The sequence below is a fragment of the Giraffa tippelskirchi genome, chromosome 1, assembly GCF_054371585.1.
Source record: "Giraffa tippelskirchi isolate mGirTip1 chromosome 1, T2T-mGirTip1v1.2.pri, whole genome shotgun sequence".
In the NCBI taxonomy this organism is placed as follows: domain Eukaryota; kingdom Metazoa; phylum Chordata; class Mammalia; order Artiodactyla; family Giraffidae; genus Giraffa; species Giraffa tippelskirchi.
Genome location: NC_137275.1, coordinates 158,504,946 through 158,517,917, shown reverse-complemented (window position 1 = coordinate 158,517,917; position 12,972 = coordinate 158,504,946). Strand labels below are relative to the sequence as shown.

General features: G+C 38.2%; 1 protein-coding gene across 4 annotated transcripts in view; it reads left to right on the top strand.

The window, feature by feature from the left end:
• Positions 1-12,972, top strand: part of RCL1 (RNA terminal phosphate cyclase like 1) — a 230,895-nt gene that overhangs the window by 153,044 nt on the left and 64,879 nt on the right. Inside the window, exon 9 of one of the 4 annotated variants that reach the window (XM_081501638.1) lies at positions 3,846-4,164. The exons of the other annotated variants lie outside the window; for them this stretch is intronic. Coding sequence (XP_081357764.1) covers positions 3,846-3,900 — 55 coding nt within the window. The 3' untranslated portion in view covers positions 3,901-4,164. Of the gene's footprint in view, positions 1-3,845; positions 4,165-12,972 lie in introns of those variants that run through there. 4 annotated transcript variants of the gene reach the window in all.

Sequence of the window (12,972 nt, the reverse complement as noted above, 5' to 3'; positions counted from 1 at the left end):
TGATGAATCGAATTAGGGGCAACAGCTTGAACAGAGAAGTTCTTTTAATACCTTGCATTTCACACTCATTCCCAGATCATCTCTAGTTGCAGTGTGAGAATTTCTCACTGCAGTGGCTTTTCTTGTTGCAGAGCACAGGCTCTAGAGTGTGGGCTCAGTAGTTGTGGCACATGGAATTAGTTGCTCTGCAGCATGTGGAATCTTCTCGGAACAGGGATTGAACCCCACATCCCCTGCATTGGCAAGCAGATTCTTATCCACTGTACCATCAGGAAAGTCCAGAAATGTTTTTAACTAGACCCTGGTTCTGCTACCTGGAAATGGCTTGCAAGTCTATTCTCCACAGTTCCTGGCTCTGCTCTCTGATGGGCATCCACACTTTCCATTGCTTGCCTTGTCCTCTTCTGGAAAGGATGTTAGAGAGTGTGTTCTCTGAACAACTTTTTCTGTCTGCCTTCTGTCTAGTGAAGTGAAAGGAAAGTGAAAGTGAAGTCGCTCAGTCGTGTCCGACTCTTTGCGACCCCATGGACTGTAGCCTACCAGGCTCCTCCGTCCATGGGATTCTCCAGGCAAGAATACTGGAGTGGGTTGCCATTTCCTTCTCCAGGGGATCTTCCCGACCCAGGGATCGAACCCAGGTCTCCTGCATTGGAGGCAGACGCTTTAACCTCTGAGCCACCAGGGAAGTCGTCCTGTTCATATTTTGAACAGTCTCTATCACATTTAGTTTTACCTGGTGGCTACTTTTTCCATTACAACTATCTCAGTAATTTGTGTTTTATATAACTTAACTTAACTCCATGTTTTGAAAAACATACTGTATATTCTTTTGGAAACATACCACTCTTTTGGACTGAATCAGTGCTAATTTGAGACTGTCATATCAGGCTGCTGGGAGGCCCAGGTACCTTTTTGTCCCACTGAGGGATCTATTCTCTATTACCTCACATCTTTCTCAGATCCCAACAAAAATTTCACAGCCCCATCCTTGATTTGACCTGTATCCTGAGGCTATTTCTTAATTTGAAACCCATTTACTGCCTTGAAAAGCTACACATGAAAAACAGTTTCACTTTGAAACTTAGCAAATTCTGGCCCTTCTAGATTCTATATTAATTCTTCCTGAAAACCAGCCAGTTCTTTTCCGAGTTCTTCTCTTTCTTGAGGTGGCTTATTTAGCTGCAGCAGCTAGTAAGAGCCATTTGATACTTTCAACATTCTTCCTAAAAATCTCTGCTCAAGTCCCAACATTCATTAGGTACATCTTCTGTCTTCTAAGTTATCACAGCTGTGCTTTTACCAAATATTTTTCCACCACAAAACATGGGTCACATTTCTGAAGCTAAGTGCCACATTTTTAGTTTTTGTTATAGTAGTACCACACTTCTAGGTATCTATTTTCTATCGACACAATTATGTTTCAGAACAAAGAATGACAGATCTCATAAGCATTCAAAATAAGCATTTATGTAGCTGTAGGTTTCTATGTAGTTACCTGATTCAGGTTGATCTTAGGTGATCTTGGCTGTGCTTACTCATATTTGTTGGAGGCCACCAGCCTCCTCAAGAATATTCTTGGCTGGGATGACTGGTATAATTTAAATGTACTTCATGTGCCTTTTATCCTCCAGAAATGTGGGAATGTTCTCATGGAAGTCATAAAGATGCATGAGCTAGAGCAGGCTTCCTATACATAGACTAGGATGGATAACCTGTATGGATATAAATAGATGAATAAGTCATAGACCTAAATATGAAATCAGAACTATAAAGCCTCTAAAAGAACATGGGAGGACATTTTCAAATCGTAAAATTAAAAAATTGATAAATTGTATTTTATTAAAATAAAAATAATTATGATCATCAAAAGATACCATTAACAAGAATTCATTGGTGGTTAGCGCTTTCACTACTGGGGCCCAATCCCCTCACTTGTAGGTGAACAAGATCGTATAAGCTTCACTGTGCAGCCAAAATAAGATACCATTAAGAAAGCATGAGACAAGGGCTCAGGGCCGGGGCAATGGGATGACCCAGAGGGATGGGATGGGGAGGGAGGTGGGTGGGGGGTCCAGGAGGGGGAACACATGTAAACCCATGGCTGATTCATGTCAATGTATGGCAAAAACTATTACAATATTGTAAAGTAATTAGCCCCCAACTAAAATAAATAAATTTATTAAAAAAAAAAAAGAAAATGAATAAATAAACCATAGATTGGGGGAAATATTTGAGGTGCATATATTCAACAAGATTTGTATCCAGAATATGTAAAGAACTAGAAATCCACAATAGAAACAAAAAGCCCATTTTTAAATAGGCAAAAGACTTGGTAAGACTTTCAAGGAGATATAGGAATGATCGGGTGAAAAGATACTCAAATATCAGTTGTCAGAGTAAAATTCATAAGAAAACCAATCAGAACAGCTTAAATAAAAAAGACAATACAAAATGGTGCAACCATTTCAGAGAATTGTTCATCAGTTTCTTATAAGGTTTAACCTACTATTAAAGCAATTCAGTTTGAAAAAAAAAAAAAAGATATTGTATTCTCTATTACACTGGAGGCCTCTAGACTAAATCTGAAGAAGTTAATTCACCTTGTGTTAGATGGGTATTTCCAAAAGAATTTTTATCTAGTGTGTGATTTTTCTGTGAAGATTGTTTGGGTTGGGATTTTCAGCTGTTGTGTCTTAAAGAGAAGTGGTTGCATGTCTGTGTGGTTACTCCCTTTTCTACAGTACACCTTATGGCTTGAAGGGGAAGCTAGATGCTTCAAGAAGAAGGAAACTACTACTTCCTCCGCCTTAACTTATTTTTTAATTACAAAAGTAACATCCTTTAAATGTTGAAATAATACAGAAGTGTATAAAAATTAAAATGGCAAGTCTCCTTCTCGTTTTTCTTTAACTATCTCAGTCTCAGAGGCAACACTGTCACAGTGTGGTGTGACTCCCTCCATAGCTTTTATCTCATTTCTAAGTATATATAATCATATATGCATATCACAGTTTTGTTGTGTTTTTTCCACACTAATGGGAACAACCATGTATCCAATTATGCAGCTTGATTCACACCTTCTTCCAGTGAACATCATCATGATTTTTTTCAGAAATTTTGGAGAACTTATTGAGATTTGGGTTTCCCCCCAAAAGAATCTGAGTAAAGGACATGGGCATAGGTAGTTGTGTCTTTTCCTTTTTCCTCCCTCTTTCCTTCCCTCCCTTTCTGTCTTTCTCTCTTTCTTTCTTTTCTTCTTTCTTCCTTCCTCCCTTTCTCTCTTTCTTTCTTTTAATTCCAAGGAGCTGGAATGAAATATTAGGAAGAATATTATAGAGGAGGGCAAACCAATAAAAACCAGGATCTTTGGGCTGACTAGTACAATGGACCCAGGGACCAGTTTCATGGAGACTCTATCTTAGAGTCTCCATGTAGAACACACTTCAGAATTGTCCCTCTAAAACACAGAAGGCAACCCCATTTGCTAAGGGTTGCCTCAAGAGGTTAATTCCCCTGCTCTTCTGGTTTACTCTGGGAGAGCTGAGAAAGCTTCTTAGCTTTGACAAAAGCTCTGGAAGAGAGCTCAAACTGCAGCTGTTACTTGAATTGGGTAGCCTTCAGCATGCATGGAAACTGTCCCCATACCTGCAGCTGAGGTTAGGACTGAGAGGAGTGGCCCTAGACCCCAGAACATTTATTACTGATATCTTTCCGTAGTAGCACAGATAGATCTATGTTATTCTTTTAAGGACTGCATGACATTCCCCGGATGTACTGTAATTAAATTAGCCATAATTAACCAAGTGTGGACATTGAGTGTATGTTCTCTTTCTTTGCTGTTATAGTGATGCCCCTCTATCACATTCTCACCAACTAGGCCAGCTGAAAGTCTTGAGTTGAGGTGCCACGAAGCTACTGAAAATAGTGTGTTGAATATCTGGCATTCTTCCCAGAGAAAGAATAAGATATCGTCTGACTGGCCCAGGTATCTGCACAGCAAATGGAAAAATATACTGAAATGGAGACAAAAGACAAATCTTTCCAATATTGCAATGTTTGCACCAGGAAAGCCTCCCATTTGATCAATCTATTCATTTGTAGAGTGTAAGACACTCAGAGTGTGTTATAACTTCTAAATAAATGATAATCTACATCCCTCCCAAATTATATAATCATTCATTTGGACTGTCCTTTAATGTCTATCCTCAGCTTTTGTCTCATAATGTTAATATTTTCTCTCCAGTGTCTTTTAGATTTGAGGCATAAACAATCCACTCTTGGGCATATTTATATTCTGCTCTGTTCTTACTAAAAAATATGAATAAGGAAAGCCCTATACTCTTCACAATATTAATTTGTGTTTTACCAACCACTATTAATCATTGACTGTATGCTGGTACTAGGCTCAACCCAAGGCCACAGTTATCTTTTACTTTAAGAGGCAGAATCAACATTCAAACCTGGGCCCAAGTGACCTCAAAGCTTCTAGTTTATAATTTACCAAGATTTGTCGTCTGTGAAACAAGTGATGTCATTAAATTGGGATGAACTACATTCAGAATAAGAAGTTGGCTTAAAAATGGATTCAGAATCAAATTTCCAATATTTTCTTTAAAGAATAGAAGTTCTCCCAGCCCTGAGATCAGCTGTACCTTATTGGGTCCAGCCCTTAATGTCTCTGGAATTAACTTTATTAATCTGTAAAATAGGGTATTTGTTTAATATTTTATTGCTTTTTAGGGACATTTATACTGAACCGAATATATGTTGAAACTGGCAAATAAACATACTTCAGAGATCATAATGGTCATGAAGAATTTAGGATTTTTAAAACCCAGTGTATGTTTAAAAGACATTATTACAAGGTTCTTAGATACAGGAATCAAAAATGCATGCTATGTGACCCAGAGTGTTTCCTAAGGAATTTATATGCATTACCTCATTTAACCCTCATGAAATGACTGAGTTAAATTACATTATTATGATCCCCATTTTTTAGTGATGGCAACTGACACCTGAAGATATTAAATAGTATACTGAAGGTCACACAGCTGGTAGGTTCCAGGACCAGTGCTCACCCCTAGCCTGCTGGATTCCAAAACCCAAGTTCTTAATCTGTATTTTAAACTCTATTCCAAAGAATAATTTAGATTAAAGTTTAATATCTATTGCCTCCAAAGATAATTGTATTCTAATAGAGAGAGACTCTTGAAGATGCTTCTTTCACATAGTAATATATATCTGTTTCCTTTGCATATACATTATTTAAATTTTTTTTTTGAAAAATTAAAAAGGACATTCCCTTAGGTGGCTGTTGTCTCTGTAAGATGAGTACCCTCTGATTTTGCCCAAAGATAGAGAGGTGTCAGGCTAGAGCTATTTGAGCCATTTGAGTTCTAGCCAGGCTAGAACTATTGAGAGGAGGCCAAGCCTCCTCTGAAAGGAGTTTACAAAGTTGATGTCAGAAAAAAGCAAGCCAGAGGAAACATCAAGCCTGCTGGTAAATGAGATGGGGTGTGTAATCAAAGCTGACTTTAGAAGACCTATTTTTAAAAGAGTTCATGGCTCACAAGAAGACTGAGTGAATGAGCAAATCTAGTGTGACAGGAGTCTGGAGAGAGGACCTTATGGAACTTTTAGACCCTCCAGAAAACCAGATGGTATTCCCTGAGTGGAATTTTTTATAGCACTTTTAAATTGTGATACATGGTGGCAGCTTCAACATAATATCTTGGGCTCTCTCACAAGGTCGCAGGTAGGGAGAAGATGTCCATGCCTTCCTCACTTGCTCCTTTTCAGGGGCAGCTGGGTTAGTCTAGGCAAAAAGAGGAAGGTGTTTAGGTGTTTTCCATACCCTCTCCAGTCATTTCTAGGAAACTGAAAGTGACTTCAGCTCTCTACAAAGCTGGAAACCTTTTTAATTTCTGGAATGAATTTCCAGTTCAGTAGCCCGCATCTGACTGCTTGGCCTGCCAACTCCCTGGCTCTCTTGTGTTAACTTTTCTCTCCTCAGATTCTTCTTCAACCCTCAGCCCTGTCTCCCTCTGTATCCTCATCTTGTCGCACACACAGGGCTTGTGGGGCCAGGCTGTCTGCTTGTGCCTTTCTTACCACTTGCCCACAGGAGCTCAGAAGAAATGAGAAGTATCAGTCAATCTTTAGAGGTGCCCTCTGCTGGTTATTGGCAATGCAATATCAAAATTAATGTCTGGAAATAGAGTTTCTTCATTTGTTTAATAAAAATTTGAGTTGGAGACACTAGTAGATAGGATAAAACACGGAGGAGAATGTTGCTATGAATTATAAAAGCTTTTAAATGCTACTGAATTGTGTTTGATTTACTGTGGCGTGCAGTAGAGCAGTGGTTAACTGTGGGTGATGTTGCCCCCAGGGAACATTTTGCAGTGCTTGGAAACATTTTTGGTTGTCACAGCATAAGGTGGGAGTGTGCTACTGGCATGGGGTGGGTAGAAGCAAGGGTTGTACAAGAGAGCCCTCACCAACCCCGGCCCAACAGAGAATTATCCGACTCCAGTAGAGCGGGCCTAACTCAGATATGCCTGAGAATGTTCGAATTAAACTATTAGAATTTGGGGATTTGAAAAAATTTAAAGACTAACTGAGCAGTTCCCAACCTTGGTTGCCCATAGGATCACTTAAGAAGCTTTAAAATACTGACATTTGGGTCCCATCTCTGAAGATTCTGATACAGTTTAATTTCTGGTTTGGGTGTGGTGTGGGCATCAGGATTTTTAAATCTTTCCAGGTGGTTTTAATATTCAGCCAAAGTTGAGAACTGTTGATGTAGTCCAAACCCCCATTGTTTTGGATAAAGCATCAGATAGATCTTGGGAGATAAGATTTCAGTGTAACAAAGTGGCAGAACTGGAACTGATATACAATATCTTGAGGAAAAAATAATGTGGCACTAGGGCTTCCCTGGTGGCTCAGACAGTAAAGAATCCGCCTGCAATGCGGGAGGCCTGGGTTTGATCCCTGGGTCCAGAAGATCCCCTGGAGAAGGAAATGGCAACCCACTCCAGTATTCTTGCCTGGAGAATCCCCATGGACAGAGGGGCTTGGCAGGCTACAATCTGTAGTGTTGCAAAGAATTGGACATGACTGGGCTACTAAGCACAGCTTGACGACACACCACATGGCAAAAGCAAACATTGTGATAATATCACTTTTTTGGGGGAAAACTGTAAATCTTTTTTATGATCTATTCGTTCTTTAATAGTATCAATAATTTTTTCTAAAAATGACACTTTAAAAAAATTCAGGCTCAGCAAAATGCAAATTGAAACCACGAGATACCACTGTGCACTTATAGTATAGCTAAAAATTAAACATATACACACAAATCACTAACAGTACTAAATGATGATGAGAACACAGAACAAACAGAACTCTCATATGTTGCTAATGGAAATAAAAATGGTACAGCCACTTTGCAAAGAGTTGCAGAGAGCTGGACACAACTGAGCGACTTAATAACACCACCACCACTTTGGAAAACAGTTTGTCAATTCCTTATCAGATGAAACACTTTTACCATGTGAACTAGCATTCCCACTCTTAGGTATTTATTCAAGAGAAGAGAAAACTTACATTCATACAATAACCTGTACATTAATGTTTACAGCATTTTAATTCATGATCACAGAAATAGTAGCAACCCAAATGTTCTTGAACTAGTAAATGGATTAACAAACTGTGAAATGTCCATACAGTGAGAATCAGCACTAAAAGTGAACAAACTACTAATACAACAATGTACTTGAATCTCAAATAGATTATGGTGAGAGAAGTCAGACTCAAAAGACACATTCTGAATTATACTGTTTCTAAGAAATTACGGAAAAGCCAAAATTATAGGAAGAGAAAATGGGTTAGTGGTTTGAGGGCCAGATAGTAGGAAGAGGGGTTGAATGCAGGGGAGGCTCAAGAGGGAAGTGTGTGGGATGATGAAACTCTTCCATGTCTTGATTTTGATGGCAGTTACATGACTATGCATTTGTCTGAACTCAAAGAACGGTATAGCAGAAAGGGTCAATTTTACTGTATGGAAATTCTAAAAGTGACTAAAACAATGCATTAAAGGTTGAGAAACATAGAAACATAAGAAGACACGAAAGCAATAATTCACTCTTATCCCAAAATGAGGGTGGCATTTGGTTAACTTATTTTCCAATCTCTCTCTCTCTGCATATGGATGAGAAACAGAAAAGGATAGACAGAAGTAAATACATGCTATTCTGTGGAGTTTAACTATACATGTAATTGTGTTATAAATAGTTTTACTGCTTAATTTTACTTGAATTATGCATAAAATCACAATATAAATTATACTTTAATTTAAAAAAAATTAGCAAAAGCAATGGAAACGAAAGCAGAAGTTGCTCAGTCATGTCCGACTCTGCGATCTCATGGACTGCAGCTCACTGGGCTCCTCTGTCCTTGGAATTCTCCAGGCAAGAATACTGGACTAGGTAGCTGTCCCCTTCTCCAGGGGATCTTACCAACCCAGGGGTCGAACCCAGGTCTCCCACATTGCAGGCGGATTCTTTACCATCTGAGCCACCAGGGAAGTCCAATAGAAACTAAGGAGTTGGTAAATTTTAGATAATGATTTTTTTCACTACAAGGAATATTTTCTAAAATCCCTCTAGGGTTAAGAAAAGAAATTATGAAGAAATTAGTGAATTGATAACTTGTAAAATAAAGCATGCTTAAGTTTAGACAGCACAGATGGATTCTTTGTTAGGGGAAGGAGGTAATATGAATGCTTACATTTGCTCCCACCTCCCTTTGCATTTACCTTCTGATTTTTGTTGCTCATGTATTTTTTTTAAAAATTTACTTATTTTTAATTGGAGGATGATTGCTTTACAGTGTTGTGTTGGTTTCTGCCATACATCAACATGAATCAGCCATAGGTATACATATATCCCCTTCATCTTGAACTTCCCTCCGACATCCCGCCCTATCCCACCCTATCCCACCCCTCTAGGTTGTCACAGTTGCTCCTGTATTTTAATTTTGTTAAGAATTATAACATTTGCATTCAAGCTTACAATTATAATTCAACCAGTTGTTTAGTCTTCTCTGTTTGTTTTTGTTTTCCCGAGAATTTTAAAAGTTAATTAATTTAAAATTTTTGTTGAAGTATCATTAACCCACGATATTAGTTTCAGGTGTACAACGTAGTGACTTGATTTTTTTAAATGTTACAAAATGATCACCACTGTTCAGTCTTTATGTATAAAAGATTACTGTGATTGCCATTAACCCTTTTACTATAACTTTTTAAAAATTAATTTATTTATTTGGCTGTGTTGGGTGGGTCTTAGTTACAGCACGTGGGATATTCATTGCATCATGTGGGATCTTTCATTGCAACGCACAGGCTCTCTAGTCACCCTGTGGCATGTGGGATCTTAGTTCCCCCACCAGGGATTGAACCCATGTCCCCTGCATTGGAAGGTAAGTTCTTAACCACTGGACCACCAGGGTAATCCCTAGCATGACTTTTCCATTCCTAAATTTAGTTTGATTCAACTTTTGTTTGCTGGACTACATTGTTAAGTAGTTTTTTCAAGAAGAGTTTTATGGCTTTGATGTGATCTGAGTTCTCTAAAATTTTTAAATGACAACTTTGCAGCCTGTGATATTTCTAGGTTATCCTGTCCTTAGAATTTTATCAGTTTTGTTTTCTTCATATTGCTGAAGAGTTTCTTGAGACTAACTCAATTGTGTCCCCCAAAGTTGACAGTCATTTTTATCTTGATCTATCATCTTTCGTCTTAATTTTCTTAATTTCTTTGTATTTTTCTTTGGCATTAACTCTGATTATCTTTTCCTTCATGTCATCAATTCAAATTGTCAGTGTTTCCACCTTCACTAGGAATAGATTATCCTTCTTATTTTACTCCTTTTAAGAGCAACATGTTGATGTCTACTCACTTCTCTGAAAACTAGGAGTGTGGATATGGGTATGAGGAAGGCATGAGCTAGTCTGGACTGAGTACTGTCTTTATTTGAGTTCTTATATGTCCTCTGAGATTTTGTGGAACCTCAGAAGAGTAAGACCAAATAGCTCACTTCATTTGACCACTGGTATATCCTACTTCCAAGGGCTCTTACTCATTCCTCTGACTCAGCACAGCACCCTGGAAAATGACAAGGCCCAACAGACCTTCTTGTCCCTGCAAACTGTGACTTTGACTTTTCCTAGGACTGTTTATTCATTCCTCACTTTATTTACAAATTGAGGATGATTAATGAGTTCTTAATGATGCTATTAACTTACTTTTCCTCAGTGCTATGCTTCTGTTGTTCCCTTGGTTACCAACCAAAGTTTGAAGTCTGTGACATAAGATCAATCTCCTATAAGATGGAAAGTATCAACAGTGCTGTCTTATGTTTGGTTGCATGTTTGGTAAATTTATGGGTTTTCTTTTATTTTTATTGATTTCAATAATGTTTCCAGTGAAGATTCTACAGTCCTCCTTTGTTGTGCCATCTTTTCTGGAAATCTGTTTGTTCCACCACTTAATATCTGAGATTCATTTTCTCATCTGTACAGATAGGAGGAAAGCCACCATTAAATGGTAAAAGATTAAATGAAACTTAAGAAAATTCTAGCTCTGTCTAAATTGTTTTGGGCCTAGTCATCCAACAATGGCTCCCACTAGCGAATCCTATCATTTACTTGTCTGAACTCAAGAACTTAGAGGTCTGTCATCAATCAGAAGTATATTCCAGATGTTGGCAAACTTTTTCTGTGAAGGGCCATGTAGTAAATATTTTAAAATTTGCAGGCCACATAGTCTCTGTAGCAACTACTTCACTTTGTAGTTTGAAGCAAGTTGTCTGTTGTTGTTCAGTTGCTAAGTCATGTCCGACTCTTTGTGATGCCATGGACTGCAGCACGCCAGGCTCCTTTGTCCTTCACTATCTCCCAGAGTTTGCTCAAATTCATGTCCATTGAGTCAGTGATGATATCTAACCATCTCATCCTCTGTCTCCCCCTCTTGCTTTTGCCTTCAGTCTTTCCCAGCATCAGAGTCTTTTCCAATGAGTCAACTCTTTGTATAAGGTGACCAAAGAATTGGAGCTTCAGTTATCAGTCCTTCCAATGAGTATTCAGGATTGATTTCCTTTAGGATTGACTGGTTTGATCTCGTTGTAATACAAGGGGCTCTCAAGAGTCTTCACCAGCACCACAATTCAAAAGCATCAATTCTTCAGTGCTCTGCCTTCTTTACAGTCCAACTCTCACAACTGTACATGACTACTGGAAAAACCACAGCTTTGACTATATGGATCTTTGTTGGCAAAGAGATGTCTCTGCTTTTTAATACACTGTCTTGGTTTGTCATAGCACTCCTTCTAAGACAAGATGTAAATGTATCAGTGGCTGTGTTTCAATAAAACTTTACTTATAGAAACTGAAATTTGAATTTCATGTTATTCTCACATGTCACAAAATATTCTTTTGATTTTTTTCCCAGCTATTAAAAATATGGAAAAAATTTCTTTCCTCATGGGCCATACAAAAATGGGTAGTGGGCTATATTAGGGTCATATAAGCTCACAGGATATAATTTTCTGATCCTGGTATACCTTCAGCACTCTAGGATTTTGCTAGAGAGAATAATCTGGATCTTCACAGCTTTTATCAAAACCCCCTTTGAGAGAAATGGATTTAGGAAATAGAACTCAAAGGACATACTGTCTATCCATTTTTCTACATTAACTTTAAATTCTGTCTTTGAGTCAAGTTCAGCTCCTGAAAGACTATTTAACTTGGTCCAACTCAGCTCAACTCCAAAGAGAATCTCCTTCACTGAACTAAATTTGGATATTATGCTTTCTACTTTAATCAGTGGTTACTACAAGATAAAACTATTTTATTTCAGCTTTTGCACTTGCGAAACAACTCCAATAAATCAGTGTTCCTGTGTAGGATATCTTGCAAAGAATTTGTCTCAGAATTCAATACTAGGAAAAACTCTTTCCTTTCAGACATTTCCCAGTCTTTCTCTCAGCTAACTACACAAAATTCTTACCAAGCTTTCCTCTTTACACTGGCTTCTGAGAAGCTTAGAGTCAGCTTTTATTCTCAGTCATAGCAACAGCATTCATCCAAGGCCGCTGTGTACTACAACTCCAAGGACCCTAAATTAGTAGTCTAGTGCAAACATTTAGGTGAGATATCCAGAAAAGTGATGGCCTTCTTTCTGAATCTGAGTCTGGACCTACTTTGAAGCCCATCCTACATCTACCCCTTATCCAGCTGTTGTTTATGGTTCCCTGAAATAGATTAATATGTTTTCTTAGAAAAAGATGGCAAAAGATAGTTTCTTAGAGGAAAATGGTAAAGGTCTCTCTAGAAGCTCATCTTGAAAGGACTCACTTTCTGGGTTGGGTTAATTGCACAGAGAAATGCTAGGAAAAAAACTTGAAGTAGGAATGCTGGTCAGAACCTGGCAGGACATTACTCTACTTTCCTTGTGTCAGACCTAAAACAGAGAGTGCCTGTTATTTGCCCTAGACTCCGAGAAGCCATAGATCATACAGGTTCTTTACTAGCCTGTGGACCTATGACTAAGCCTGTTCAAGGTCTGATAGTTTACACAGAGGCACTCTATACATTTCCTAGGAAATAGCACTCATTGACTCATCAACCACTTCAATAATCTGAATCTTTTAGTGATTAAGGAATAATTTTAAATGATATTTGGACTAATATTTCCAGAGTTCAGAACAAAAATAGAAATGTGATTGGTTTTTCCACTTCTGGGACTTGTCAAATGCCTCTCGGAACCGAACATTTTTATTTATACTCCAGCTAGTTTTACTGCACAAATCAAATGGATTGAGACAGTTTAAATTGAGAGCTATAAAGGCCTTTCCCCGTATTGGGAGTTAGGATCATGTTCATTCTCTCTATAAAATTCCCATTCC